General features: G+C 41.0%; 1 protein-coding gene and 1 long non-coding RNA gene across 4 annotated transcripts in view; one reads left to right on the top strand and one right to left on the bottom strand.

The window, feature by feature from the left end:
- PDE4D (phosphodiesterase 4D) overlaps positions 1–14,487 on the top strand; it is an 849,844-nt gene that overhangs the window by 609,356 nt on the left and 226,001 nt on the right. For both annotated transcript variants that reach the window (XM_055555248.1, XM_055555247.1), the window contains exon 4: positions 6,976–7,049. In XM_055555248.1, coding sequence (XP_055411223.1) covers positions 6,976–7,049 — 74 coding nt within the window. The remainder of the gene's footprint in view (positions 1–6,975; positions 7,050–14,487) is intronic.
- LOC129633323 (uncharacterized) overlaps positions 1–14,487 on the bottom strand; it is a 16,241-nt gene continuing 1,754 nt past the window's right edge. For both annotated transcript variants that reach the window (XR_008705026.1, XR_008705025.1), the window contains exons 2-5: positions 10,978–11,031; positions 10,412–10,577; positions 6,312–6,443; positions 1–132 (exon numbers count right to left, since the gene is read on the bottom strand). This is a non-coding gene — a long non-coding RNA (uncharacterized LOC129633323). The remainder of the gene's footprint in view (positions 133–6,311; positions 6,444–10,411; positions 10,578–10,977; positions 11,032–14,487) is intronic.

Raw genomic sequence — 14,487 nt, forward strand, 5'->3', positions numbered from 1 at the left:
CTCAGCTGCTCAGTGGCTCCTTCCAAGCCCATCTCATTGTCCGCCTCTTCTTGAGAACTCATTTCTTCATGCTTTGCCTTCATCTCCAAAGCATGAAAGGATCCCTCCCTGTGGTTTCCCAGCCACAGTTTCCTGTGAAGTGAAGAGAATAAAATCTTAGGTTATGAGAGAAATTGGGAAGATGTGCAAGGTCATATTCTACTTTGATGGACAGAGCTGAACCTAAAGCATTGAGCATAGACATAACCTTCAGCAAAGATCCTCCACTCCCCCTCCATATTCTGTTCCCAAGTCTGTAACACTGTCAGGGTTAGAAATTCTTGCTGGTGTTCAATCTAAACACATTTCCACTTCTAGTTTCTTATGTTTCCCCCTGTAAGTTCAGAATCTTTTTGCTCCCCAGGAAAATAACAGCTCTAAATACTTTATTGTTTTACATTTGAAATATTCTCCTGTGCTTATGCTGAAATCTTTGGGTTTGGGTATTTCCTTAGAGTAAGTGTTGACAGGAATGGTGTCATGTCACCTGATGCCACTTAGCAGCTGACATTTTCCTCCCAAGGGTGAAGTCTCAGTTTGGCCAGAGATCTTGAGGGGCCAAGGAACACCAAGGAGGCACAACACTGATGCAGTACCGGGAACCCTGCTTTGTAATCAGTTGCCTCTGGCCCCACCTTTTCCGTTATTTGTATCACATCATGAATGACCGCCTTGTAAAATTCTTAGTCAATCAGAATCCTCCCCTGGAAGTGTGCAGTATTCAAAGAAGCAGAATCTTTAGTTCAACAAAGGACAGAAAATATCCAGATATTATCTTGTATCCCACACCCTCACATCATTCAGATGGAGCAAGATATACTTGATTTAAAAGTACAGAGTAGGAACAGCCAAGTCATTTCACCTTTACTCTTACCGAAATTACAGCACCTAGGGTAATTTTAGGAAAAACGTGGTGGTTATTAACCTTGTAGAACATTACTATCCCATGGTAATGGGACATTGTTGATTTTTTAAAAAAACATTACTATCCCATGGTAATGGGACATTGTTGATTTTTTAAAAATGCCTCTGTATGTCTTTTCCCCGTTTAACCCAGAAATAGCAATATTGTGGTCTTGTCGTTGAATCCAATAGGATCTCCTTGTTTCTTTCTCTGAGAAAGAAGAAAATCATCAGATTTCAGTTGTTTCTACCTGTTGGGTTTTTTTATCCTTCATTAAAATAAATTTCAGTAGCATGTTCTAGAAATTGGGGTTGAACTATATGAAATTATCAATATTCAACCTTTGCTGGCATACAAAGACAGCAAGTTCGTATAGTTTAACCAAACATAACTTGGAAAGAGATTTTCTGCCAAAATGACCTTTCTATCTTGTAAATAATCACAATTTGGCTTCACTATTTTTTCTGGAAGCAAAACCAAGACAAAGAGTTCTTTCTCCCTCCTCAGCCCCTCCGCCCCACCGGATCTAAGGCCTGTGGCAACTCATGGTCTATGTTTTAATGCCATCTAGTGGCTTAACGTGTATCCGAAATGAAAAAATCCTCAAAGCTATTCTTGGTTGTTATTTTATCAAGCAGGAGTTTTTAACAGGCCCGTCATTGCCATATTCTTTTTTTAAGCAATCTCCTTTTTAAGTCTTTTCCAGAAATTATTAATATAGAAGTACACGTTCCTTTTATGTGGGTACGTTCAGATGTTTAACTTTTTAATGAAATCCACATTCGTCTGCCATTTTCAGGGAATCTTTTTGGTTAATAAATGTTAAGAAATACCTAAGAAAGGGGACTTCTCCCAACAGTCCAGTGGTTAAGACTTTTCCCTTCTACTGCAGGGAACACAGGGAGCAGGGGCCAGGGAACGAAGATGTTTCATGCTGTGTGCTGCAGTCAAAGAAAAAAACCCCAAGAAAGTCTTAGATTAATGTGTGTAAATAACATTTGATCCCTCTTACAGGCCAATACAACTGTGTGCAAAAGTTTCCATATCAGTGTCCTAATTATCTTTTCTAAAATGTTCTCCTCTTTCCCAATGTATTTTGACCTTGAATCATTATGCTTTTGCTTGGAGGGGCAGAAGAAAAAGAAATGACCCTAATTTTGTAACCATTGAGCTGTTAATGTGGGAGAAAAACCTCAGGGACCTTTTGGCTAGTAATCATTAAAGACTGATGAAAACTATTGGAGTGTTAGAGCTCTGAATACAGCGCTTAAAGGTTTGAATTCAAGGGGCATGAGAGCTGCTCTGTAACAAAAGTGAATAATTAAACCCTAACTCAGGGGCTTGTGTGAAACTGTTTCTGGTTCTTCCCCTACAACCTGAAGCAGTAGATGCTTCACTCTTTGTGTTCTCCAATGCCAGTGAGAAACCGAGAAGTCTAACACAGCGCCTTTGGGTTGTGTCATCCAGGATCACTGAACTTGGCCCAGGGCAACACCGCTTGTAACATTTGATTGGCACTTCTATTTATACTTCTGCTGGTATCACAAATGTCATGATGCAGAAGATAATAGTTAATGCTTAATATAACATTATGAAATGTTATTTGCCCTCAGTTCAGTTCAGTTCAGTCGTTCAGTTGTGTCTGACTCTGCGACTCCATGGACTGCAACAAGCCAGGCTTCCCTGTGCATCACCAACTCCCAGAGTTTACTCAAACTCACGTCCATCAAGTCGGTGATGCCATCCAACCATCTCATCCTCTGTCGTCCCCCTTCTCCTCCCACCTTCAATCATTCCCAGCATCAGTGTCTTTTCAAATCAGTCAGTTCTTCGCATCAGGTGGCCAAAGTATTGGAGTTTCAGCTTCAACATCAGTCCTTCCAATGAATATTCAGGACTGATTTTATTTAGGATGGACCGGTTGGATCTCTCTGCTGTCCGAGGGACTCTCAAGAGTCTTCTCCAACACCACAGTTCAAAAGCATCAATTCTTCAGCGCTCAGCTTTCTTTATAGCCCAGCTCTCACATCCATACATGACTACTGGAAAAACCGTGGCTTTGACTAGACAGACCTTTGTTGGCAAAGTAATGTCTTTGCTTTTTAATATGCTGTCTAGATTGGTCATAGCTTTTCTTCCAAGGAGCAAGCATCTTTAATTTCATGGCTGCAGTCACCATCTGCAATGAATTTGGAGCCCCCAAAAATAAAGGCTCTCACTTTTTCCGCTGTTTCCCCATCTATTTGCCATGAAGTGATGCAACCAGATGCCATGATCTTAGTTTTCTGAATGTTGAGTTTTAAGCCAACTTTTTCACTCTCTTTCACTTTCATCAAGAGACTCTTTAGTTCTTTGCTTTCTGCCCTACTGTCTGCCCTGCTATTTGTCTTACTACAAGAAAAATAATGTAATACTCACACCCATGGGGAACAATATAGCTACCAGGTTATTTACTGGCAGTGTTTGTAAAACTGAAATTTAGGAGACAATCTAGACGTCAACTAATGACATATATACACTACCGTGTATAATATAAATAGCTAGTGAGAAGCTGATGTATAGCATAGGGAGCTCAGCTCATGTTCTATAATCACCTAGATGGGTGGAATGGGGAGGTGGGAGGAGGCTGAACAAGGACGGGGTATATGTATACTTACAACTGATTCACCTTGTTGTACAACAGAAACTAGCACAACATTGTAAAGCAATTATACTCTAATCAAAAAATAAATTAAAAATAAAGTCAGTGAGGAGAGGGGACAGGCAGCTGAATGGGGGGGCCTAAAAGGGAAATTTCTTTCTTCACTTTTTATTTTGAAATATTTCACCCATATAAGAGAAATTATCTAGTGACTTTCCGAAATACAAGAATAAAAATCAGCAGTTTAAGAAATAGAACAGTGCCAATATTTTAATGCCCTGAGTATCCCTCCCAGAGCCCATCTATCTGCCTTCTCTCAGAAATAATAATTTTGATGTTTATCTTTGTTATTGAGAAGGAGACAGTTTACTTTTGTTTAAACTTTGTACCATGTGAAGATACAGATTATGCAAAAATAAATACAAAATTTAAAAATTAAATTTAAATTTAAAAAACAATAAAATTATCTAATTTAATATCTTTATTATAACAAAAGCAGAAACCTTTACACAGAAAAACAAGTGGAGTATGTCTCTCATGAAGTAATGCTTGCTTTCAAGTGAGCATAGAACATGAATTACCTGTGATACTATTTCTATTTGTCCAGCTGTCAGATGCAGTGTACTTAACGTAACTTATTAAAAATGAAGTTCTCAGAGTTCTCAAGTTAACATTTTGCCTAGAACAAGGATCAACCGGAGGGGGGTATAATAATCTTATTCAAAATGCTGTATTAGTGTATTTGATATTCAATTCTTAAAGCATAAATTTAGCCCGCATGGTTTAATGACAGTGGATCATTTGTCAGAATTCTTTCTGCATCATTCAAGATTTCATGCTTAATAAAAGACATCATGGTTTGATGTCAGCAGTTGGCTATTTGAGTACTTCGTCATAGGCAGCATGACCTTTCAGCTCTGTGAGTTGTTTATATGCAATAGTGAGCCAGATTTTTCCAGTAACTGAGTTCATCGTGATTGGCACCTTAGGAAACATCATTAACTCCTGATGCTGTAGGTCACTCCCTGTGCGTGCTCACTCGTGTCTGACTCTGGGACCTCATGGACTGTAGCCGGCCAAGCATCTCTGTCCATGGGATTTTCCCGGCAAGAATACTGGAGTGGGTTGCCATTTCCTTCTTCAGGGGATCTTCCTGACCCAGGGATCAAACCTCATCTCCTAAGTCTCCTTCATTGGCAGGCAGATTCTTTACCACTGAGCCACCTGGGAAGTCACTGTCCCAGGGCATAAACAGTTTCCCAGTGACTTACAAGAATTAATGCCAGATTCAAAAATATCTGAGATATTTTTGTCTTAAAATTTAGACTGACTTTAGTCTAGGTCAGTGCCAAATGACAAAATTCTGGAAACAGTTTTGGAACTGTTGGAGCAATTATAAAAAATTCACCCCAACAGTGTATTGTTGGTGATAGGCCTTAAGTAAGTTTCCTGTGCACACACCAAATCATTACATAGACTGTCGCCATAATGGGCTAATAGTCACTGAGTGCCTTCTGTTTGCCAAGCATTGTTCTTGGCACCTAACCAGCCATGTCACTTCATTTTCATGGCAACCCTGTGAGGTAGATGTTACTATGCATGCGTGTGTGCTCAGTCGCTTCAGTCATATCCGACTCTGCGATCCATGAACTGTAGCCCGCCAGGCTCCTCTGTCCATGGAATTCTCCAGGCAAGAATACTGGAGTGGGTTGATATGCCCTCCTCCAGCGGATCTTCCCAGCCTAGGAATCAAACCCATATCACCTGTGTTTCCTGTATTGCAGGCAGGTTCTTTACCCACTGAGCCACCTGGAAAGCCCAGATGTTACTATAAAACCTGTTGGTCACTCAGTCATGTCCGACTCTTTGCAATTCCATGGATTGTAGCCCTCCAGGCTCCTCTGCCCATGGAATTCTCCAGGCAGGAATATTGGAGTGGGTTGCCATTCCCTTCTCCAGGGGATCTTCCTGATCCAGGGATCGAGCATGGGTCTCCTGCATTGCAGGCAGGCTCTTTACCATCTGAGCCATCAGGGAAGTCCAGATGTTACTATACTGATTTACAGATGAGAAACTTAGGGTCAAAGAGACGGTAGAATTTTGTAAGTTCACACATTGACTATGTAAGAGAGCCAGGCAACCTGGGTTGTTATGTGGTACCTAATGAGACATCTGAAATATATATTCTAGATAAACATGCTGGTTGTCACCCAGATGACCCATAATATAGGGTCTAATATAGACCCATAATATAGGGTAATGGCAACCCACTCCAGTACTCTTGCCTGGAAAATCTCATGGGCAAAGGAGCCTGGTGGGCTGCAGTCCATGGGGTCGTGAAGAGTCGGACACGACTGAGCGACTTCACTTTCACTTTTCACTTTCATGCATTGGAGAAGGAAATGGCAACCCACTCCAGTGTTCTTGCCTGGAGAATCCCAGGGACGGGGGAGCTTGGTGGGCTGCTGTCTATGGGGTCGCACAGAGTCGGACACGACTGAAGCGACTTAGCAGCAGCAGCAGCAGCATAGACCCATAATATAGGAGTCTAATATAGACTCCACCCTGGGGAGACTTGTCCATTCTAGGAGAAAGTGAGGCGGGTAGATGGAGATACAGTACTCTTGTCACTTCTCTCTCCTGGTCTTTAGATTCTTTTGCCACTTTATAGTTTCACTACAAGTAGAAAAAGGAAGAGTTATTAGAGACAGTGGGATCCATTGGTACCTGTATATGTTTGTGTCCATGTACTCATTTATTCAACAAATTTGTCTTGAGTATCTTCTGTGGGCCGGACACTGTACACATCCAGAGCAGTCTCATTTTGCTTGAGACCTTATAATTCATGATTCAGATAACCTTAATGAAGAAGAGAATCTCTGTTTACTAGAATAGCTATGTGGTAAAGGTGAGAAAACAATTTAAAGTATACTTAGTTTGCTGACTTCAAGACTGTAGCATTCTTGGTGAAGGTACTGAGGATAATTTTGTTTTACATTTTTTACCTAAAGTGAGACTTTAATATTTTACATGATGTGATTTCAAATTTATATAAAATGCAACAGCAGCCCTCTCTATATATTTCCTGGGATACTGTTTTACTGACTGGGGAATCCAGCAATACTATGAAAACTGCTGCTAATATCACCATATTCATAGACAGTGTGGACCAATATCTGGAAAATCCCTAAGTCTGGCCTCTCTGGATTTCACATAGATCCATGTCACCTTCACCAGGTGCTAGGAGATTCTTCAGTACAATATGAAGCTAAGTTGCAAGCAATATTAAACTTTCCCTTAGCAAACTGTTTTTAAAAATCACCAAACCATTTCATATTGCATTAAAGAGGGCCTTATGTCAAGAAGTTTAAGTAATCCTTTTTTCTTGTAGGTCTTGGCCAGCCTGAGAACTGTACGAAACAACTTTGCTGCATTGACTAATTTGCAAGACCGAGCACCTAGCAAGTAAGTTATTCTTTTTACCCCCACCTTCCAGCCAACCTTTTAAATAGTGTTTTCTCAGTTTGATTGAGCTCAAAGCAATGTATTAGATTTCTCTGAATCATTGCCATGGTGTCTAACCATTTACACTAAGTCATATGAAGTCCTGTTAATTTACTATAAATACTTTGGAGTGATGGTTCTCATATCAGAAATGAATCAGGATGACAAATAAATATGGTGATTCCATCTGTCAGAGATCACCTGGCATGATCAGTCCTCTGCCTAGTCACACACAGGGTAACTTTATAGTTTGGGCTTACTTCATAAATTAATCATTGACAAATAATGTCATCAAGACTTGAAGTTAACCCAAAGGCATCCTCTCAATTCTCAGGCGTGTGTGTTAGTCTCTCAGTTGTGTCTGACTGCTTACAACTCTGTGGACTGCAGCCCTCCAGGCTCCTCTGTCCATGGGATTCTCCAGGCAAGAATACTGGAATGGGTTGCTATTCCCTTCTCCAGGGGATCTTCCTGACCCAGGGATTGAACCCCAGTCTCCCACATCGAAGGCAGATTCTTTACTGTCTGAGCCACGAGAGAAGACTCATATCACAGGAAAGATCTCTAATTCTCCTGCTGTTACTGACTCGGATCAGCAGTTAACAAAATTGGGACTTATGGGATGACAGGGGAAGGAAGTATTTGAAAGAGAGAAAGATGAGAAGGAAAATAACTATAACTCAGGGGTTCTAATAAAGATGGGAAATGAAACAAAAGAGAAAATTAATTTTCCAATATTAAATGGAAAACTGATTAGTTATTCACATTCCATTTTTGTGATAACCTATTATGAATAATGAGGGCTTCCGAGGTGGCTCAGTGCTAAAGAATCCACCTGCCAAGGAGGAGACTCAGGTTCAATCCCTGGGTCTGTAAAATCCCCTGCAACCCACTCCAGTATTCTTGCCTGGGAAATCCCATGGACAAAGGAGCCTGGTGGGCTACAGTCCATGGGCACAACAAAGCAACTAAACAACAATAACATTATGAATAATACAATATTGTCATTAAAATATCAACTCTAAAGAATTTTTGAGGAAAAAAATTCCTTAAATCAATATTAAGAGAAAAGTGAATCAAAATGTATTTGAACTTATCTATGCATATAAAATTTTGTTGTAATTACTACTTCTTTTTTTTTTTTTTTTTTTTTTTTTAATTTTATTTTATTTTTAAACTTTACATAACTGTATTAGATTTGCCAAATATCAAAATGAATCCGCCACAGGTATACATGTGTTCCCCATCCTGAACCCTCCTCCCTCCTCCCTCCCCATTCCATCCCTCTGGGTCGTCCCAGTGCACCAGCCCCAAGCATCCAGTATCGTGCATCGAACCTGGACTGGCAACTCATTTCATACATGATATTTACATGTTTCAATGCCATTCTCCCAAATCTTCCCACCCTCTCCCTCTCCCACAGAGTCCATAAGACTGTTCTATACATCAGTGTCTCTTTTGCTGTCTCGTACACAGGGTTATTGTTACCCTCTTTCTAAATTCCATATATATGCGTTAGTATACTGTATTGGTGTTTTTCTTTCTGGCTTACTTCACTCTGTATAATAGGCTCCAGTTTCATCCACCTCATTAGAACTGATTCAAATGTATTCTTTTTAATGGCTGAATAATACTCCATTGTGTATATGTACCACAGCTTTCTTATCCATTCATCTGCTGATGGACATCTAGGTTGCTTCCATGTCCTGGCTATTATAAACAGTGCTGCGATGAACATTGGCGTACTCGTGTCTCTTTCCCTTCTGGTTTTCTCAGTGTGTATGCCCAGCAGTGGGATTGCTGGATCATAAGGCATGTCTATTTCCAGTTTTTTAAGGAATCTCCACACTGTTCTCCATAGTGGCTGCACTAGTTTGCATTCCCACCAACAGTGTAAGAGGGTTCCCTTTTCTCCACACCCTCTCCAGCATTTATTACTTGTAGACTTTTGGATTGCAGCCATTCTGACTGGTGTGAAATGGTACCTCATAGTGGTTTTGATTTGCATTTCTCTGATAATGAGTGATGTTGAGCATCTTTTCATGTGTTTGTTAGCCATCTTTATGTCTTCTTTGGAGAAATGTCTATTTAGTTCTTTGGCCCATTTTTTGATTGGGTCATTTATTTTTCTGGAGTTGAGCTGTAGGAGTTGCTTGTATATTCTCGAGATTAGTTGTTTGTCAGTTGCTTCATTTGCTATTATCTTCTCCCATTCTGAAGGCTGTCTTTTCACCTTGCTAATAGTTTCCTTTGATGTGCAGAAGCTTTTAAGGTTAATTAGGTCCCATTTGTTTATTTTTGCTTTTATTTCCAATATTCTGGGAGGTGGGTCATAGAGGATCCTGCTGTGATGTATGTCAGAGAGTGTTTTGCCTATGTTCTCCTCTAGGAGTTTTATAGTTTCTGGTCTTACGTTTAGATCTTTAATCCATTTTGAGTTTATTTTTGTGTATGGTGTTAGAAAGTGTTCTAGTTTCATTCTTTTACAAGTGGTTGACCAGAGTTCCCAGCACCACTTGTTAAAGAGATTGTCTTTAATCCATTGTATATTCTTGCCTCCTTTGTCGAAGATAAGGTGTCCATATGTGCGTGGATTTATCTCTGGGCTTTCTATTTTGTTCCATTGATCTATATTTCTGTCTTTGTGCCAGTACCATACTGTCTTGATAACTGTGGCTTTGTAGTAGAGCCTGAAGTCAGGTATGTAATTACTACTTCTTAAAGAACACACAGACAAAATCTAAACTTTCCATCCCATAATAGCAGAATCTACCTCCCAAATTCACTTTTCCTGTGACTAAAAAAAGCTCTGGCCCTTATGCCCATACTTTCTGTGACAGAACAAGGTTTAAATTTAAAAAATCAGTATAAATGCCACAATGCAAATAATTGGAATGGAACTCAGAAGGTTCAGTTGACTTTCACATTTTTGCAGGTAATGCAATTTTGCAGTCCTATTCCCTCAGCCTAAGCATTTCTCACCTCCCTCTTCCCCTCTTCATCCACTGGGCTAACTGTAATTCATTCTTTAGGTTACAGCTTAAAATGTAATTTCATTTGGGGTACTATCTCTAAGTAACACCCCACATGCATCCACACCCACGGGACCCAACCCGGGTGGTGTGCCTATCCATCACCTTCTGATTACATTCTGCCCTTCACCCCTATTTTAGCACATTCCTCTCAGTATTCCAGTTGCCTGTTCTCTTGTCTGAATGCTGCTTAAGAATTTCAGGTCCCAGAAAGCAGAGGTTGTATCTGGTTCATTTTTGAATTCCCAGTGCCTAGTGTAATATCCAGCACAGTCGTTATTCTGCACGTACTTGACGACTGGAAGGGTGACACAGAAATCCAGCTTGGGAAGCCTAAGGGTGTGTTTCAGGCTGCGTGTTCATTACCAAACGTGTCTCCATGTTCCAAGCCCCCTTCGTGCTTTTGGCATTTGGCAGCTTCCAAGTTCCATCACCTTCTCTTTGGAAAGTCGCAGCTCTGAAGGAGAAATGAAGTTACTGGTGTCCCTTCTAAACTTTTCAACCTCAATTTTTATCCAGGAAATTGAGATTTTTGTCTTTGGAAGGTGAACAAAAAGCTTTGTAACTAATTCCTTTTACGCTTCCTTCAGCCTTGGTCATTTGAGTAGCAGCGTCTGTACCTGTGGGCAGGCAGACAGTTGTTCAGCAGGCATGACGGCATCAGGCTAGTCTTTCTGTCCCCAGAGAGATGATCTGAGGCCTCTTCTATATGAGACAAAGGTTTTCAACTGACTCACAGGGGCAAAACAGATTAAAATGGAAAAGAGCAGCTAAGAGGAGGGTAGAAAAACATAATTTATGCCTGAACTTGACCAGCCTTACAGTGCCCTGGGTGAAGTCAAATTAAACAGTATTACCTGGTAGACTTGTTTTTCTGGGCTTCCCAGGTGGCTTAGTGGTACAGAATCTGCCTGTAAATGCAAGAGACACAGGAGACATGGGTTTTTTCCCCTGGGTCCGGAAGATCCCTGGAGTAGGACATGACTACCCACTCCAGGTTTCTTTACTGGAAAATCCCATGGACAGAGGAGGCTGGCAGGGTGCAAAGAGAGAGACATGACTGAACACACAGAACACAAAGGTATTTGTAGTCTCTCTTTTGATTGAAACAGATTTGTACCTTCTTTATGGCTTCAAACCCAATCAGCCTTCTCAGGTATCAGAATAGTAGGACTCAGTCTACACACAGATAAACTCTATTCTATTCAGTGATAGCAAAAATGGATATGGCAAAATGGTTCATCACATCATGACTTGAGGGAACCATAATTTCCCACTGGGTACTCACAATGCCACTAGAACACTCCCAAGCCCACCCTTGGATTTTGTGGAAGTATATGCTAGGGGCTTCCCTGGTATCTCAGCTGGTAAAGAATCTGCCTGCAATGCAGGAGACACGGGTTCAATCCCTGGGTTGGGAAGATCCCCTGGAGAAGGGAATGGGTACCCACTCCAATATTCTTGCCTGGAGAATTCTATGGACAGAGTAGCCTGGCGGGCTACAATCCATGGGGTCATAAAGAGTTGGACATAACTGAGCGACTTTCACTGCACTAGCTTGCATAATCCACCATTTCTGAATCCTACAAGAAGTGCGTTTGGAAGGATATATCTGAAGCCCTGACCCCTGCAAGCCCTCACTTGCTCACAGCTGACTTTTGGTAACTTGCTGCTAGTTCCTGTCCCCCTGCTCTTCCTTGTCCTTGAGATTTTCCATTCCAGAAGTGAGTTCTGGCTCATTCTTTGTTAAATGATTTATCACTGTAGCCATGGATCAAATGATTAATATTTTCTGCTGTTGTTACTTGAAATATCAAGTTTCCAAGTGCCAGTTGTAGGGTTGATATCAAAAGAAGATAATAAGTAACAAGCCCATGATTTGGTTTTCAAAACTATAGAAATGTTTTAGAAAATATTTCTTTGATACCTTTTCCAGACAAAATCAATACCTCCTAAATTTTCACAGCTGCTACTACTAAATCGCTTCAGTCGTGTCCGACTCTGTGCGACCCCAGAGACGGCAGCCCACCAGTCTCCCCCGTCCCTGGGATTCTCCAGGCAAGAACACTGGAGTGGTTTGCCATTTCCTTCTCCAATGCATGAAAGTAAAAAGTGAAAATGAAGTCGCTCAGTTGTGTCCGACTCCCAGTGACCTCACGGACTGAAGCCCACCAGGCTCCTCCGTCCATGGGATTTCCCAGGCAAGAATACTGCAGTGGGTTGCCATTTCCTTCTCCAGGGACCTTCCTGACTCAGGGATCGAACCTGCAACTCCTGCGTGTCCTGCATTAGCAGGTGGATTCTTCACCCCTGAGCCACCAGGGAAGCCCAGTCATTATACAAATGATTTGAATAATAAACTCTCAGCAAATAGATGACTATTGGTATATAGACCAGAACTATTTCAAAGGCAATGGCAACCCACTCCAGTACTCTTGCCTGGAAAATCCCATGGATGGAGGGGCCTGGTAGGCTGCAGTCCATGGGGGTCACTTGGAGTCGGATTCGACTGAGCGACTTCACTTTCACTTTTCACTTTCATGCATTGGAGAAGGCAATGGCAACCCACTCCAGTGTTCTTGCCTGGAGAATCCCAGGGACAGGGAGCCTGGTGGGCTGCCGTCTATGGGGTTGCACAGAGTCAGATACGACTGAAGCGACTTAGCAGCAGCAGCAGTTTTAAACATTAACCTTTCTTTTTAATGAAGCATTAATTAAGTTTCATAATAAAAACTAAAATGACTCAGAAGTTAACTTTGGTGCATTTGCAATCAAATGAATGCAAAATTTCAGTCCCAAACTGATATCAGTAAATTTAAGAGCAATGAAACATAGTCAGAGGCTGACTGGAACCCAGGCAGTGGGAATTTAAAAAGTACCAGACTGCTTTCCCCATGTACCTCCCAGCCCTGCTAAGACATCATTCATCTCAGGAAGGCAGATTGGACCAAGGCTCTGCAGGAACCTGCCATCTGCAGAGGTTCCACAAAAGCTGCCTGAAAAATAAGGCAACAGAGTAGAGCACAGGGCACTGGAATCACAAATCTCAGCTTTCTTACTTTGAAGAAGCCATTTAAATTTCCAAAGCTTGTGTTTTCCTCATTGGTAAAATGGGAACAATGAAACTGTCTACCTTAAGCTTTGTTGTAAGGATTAAATGAGATCATCCATCTAAAGTGCTCATTTAGCAAAATGTCCGACACACAGATCAGTTCAGTTCAGTTGCTCAGTCGTGTCCGACTCTTTGCGACCCCATGAATCGCAGCACGCCAGGCCTCCCTGTCCATCACCAACTCCCGGAGTTCACCTTAACTTTGTCCATCCAGTCGGTGATGCCATCCAGCCATCTCATCCTCTGTCATCCCCTTCTCCTCCTGCCCCCAATCCCTCCCAGCATCAGAGTCTTTTCTGATGAGTCAACTCTTCGCATGAGGTGGCCAAAGTACTGGAGTTTCAGCTTTAGCATCAGTCCTTCCAAAGAACAGCCAGGACTGATCTCCTTTAGAATGGACTGGCTGGATCTCCTTACATTAAGCCCTTAGTAAGGGTTAGCCACTACTGGACCTACCAAAACAACCCCCCAAAATGAAAACAAACACTTTTGAGACATCTTTGAATGTATCTATTTTATAAAATGTTTTAAATATCACTATTTTTAAGAGCTTTCAATTGTAGTAACTTCATTTTTTTTAATTGGAGAATAATTGCTTTACAATGTTGTGTTGATTTCTGCCATACAACAGGGATCAGTCGTAAGTATGTGTGTGTATCCCCTCTCCCTTTAGCCTTCCTGCCACATGCCCCTACACCTCTAGGCCATCACAGAGTGATAACACCTTTATAAAATTACATTTCAACAAAATTTAAGATTCTATAAGTGATATTTTCTTCAACATAATTTATTAAATACTGAATACATTGAACTGGGCTCTGCAGGGAATACAGATTAATCATATGGCATTTTTTTTTTTTTTTTACACCAAAGGGTTTATAATCATCTTGTGAAACTTCACCAACATCTGAAAAATTAGAGACTACTAAATAAGACTGACTTAAGTACCCTTATAGTGTTTCTAAAATCTCAACAGGATCTATTTGGGCCAGTTGTTAATATACCTTTCTAACAAATGTATCAGAGATGTTTCTTAATATAAGAAAATGGGAAAAAGTTGAAGCAGGTTCTCTAAGTGTAATATAGTTTACAAGGAATCATTCACTTCTGATAATGTATAGGTAATCATGTCAAGTTATGCAAAAATAAAAGTTTCATAACATTGCATTAGAGAAACCAGTTGTAGACTCGCTGCTTTTTCAAGTTCAGAAAGTCAGTGTTTGCTCTGTAAGCCTTGGCTTAATTGAATACGGTC

This window comes from Bubalus kerabau, chromosome 18, assembly GCF_029407905.1.
Source record: "Bubalus kerabau isolate K-KA32 ecotype Philippines breed swamp buffalo chromosome 18, PCC_UOA_SB_1v2, whole genome shotgun sequence".
Taxonomy (NCBI): Eukaryota; Metazoa; Chordata; class Mammalia; order Artiodactyla; family Bovidae; genus Bubalus; species Bubalus kerabau.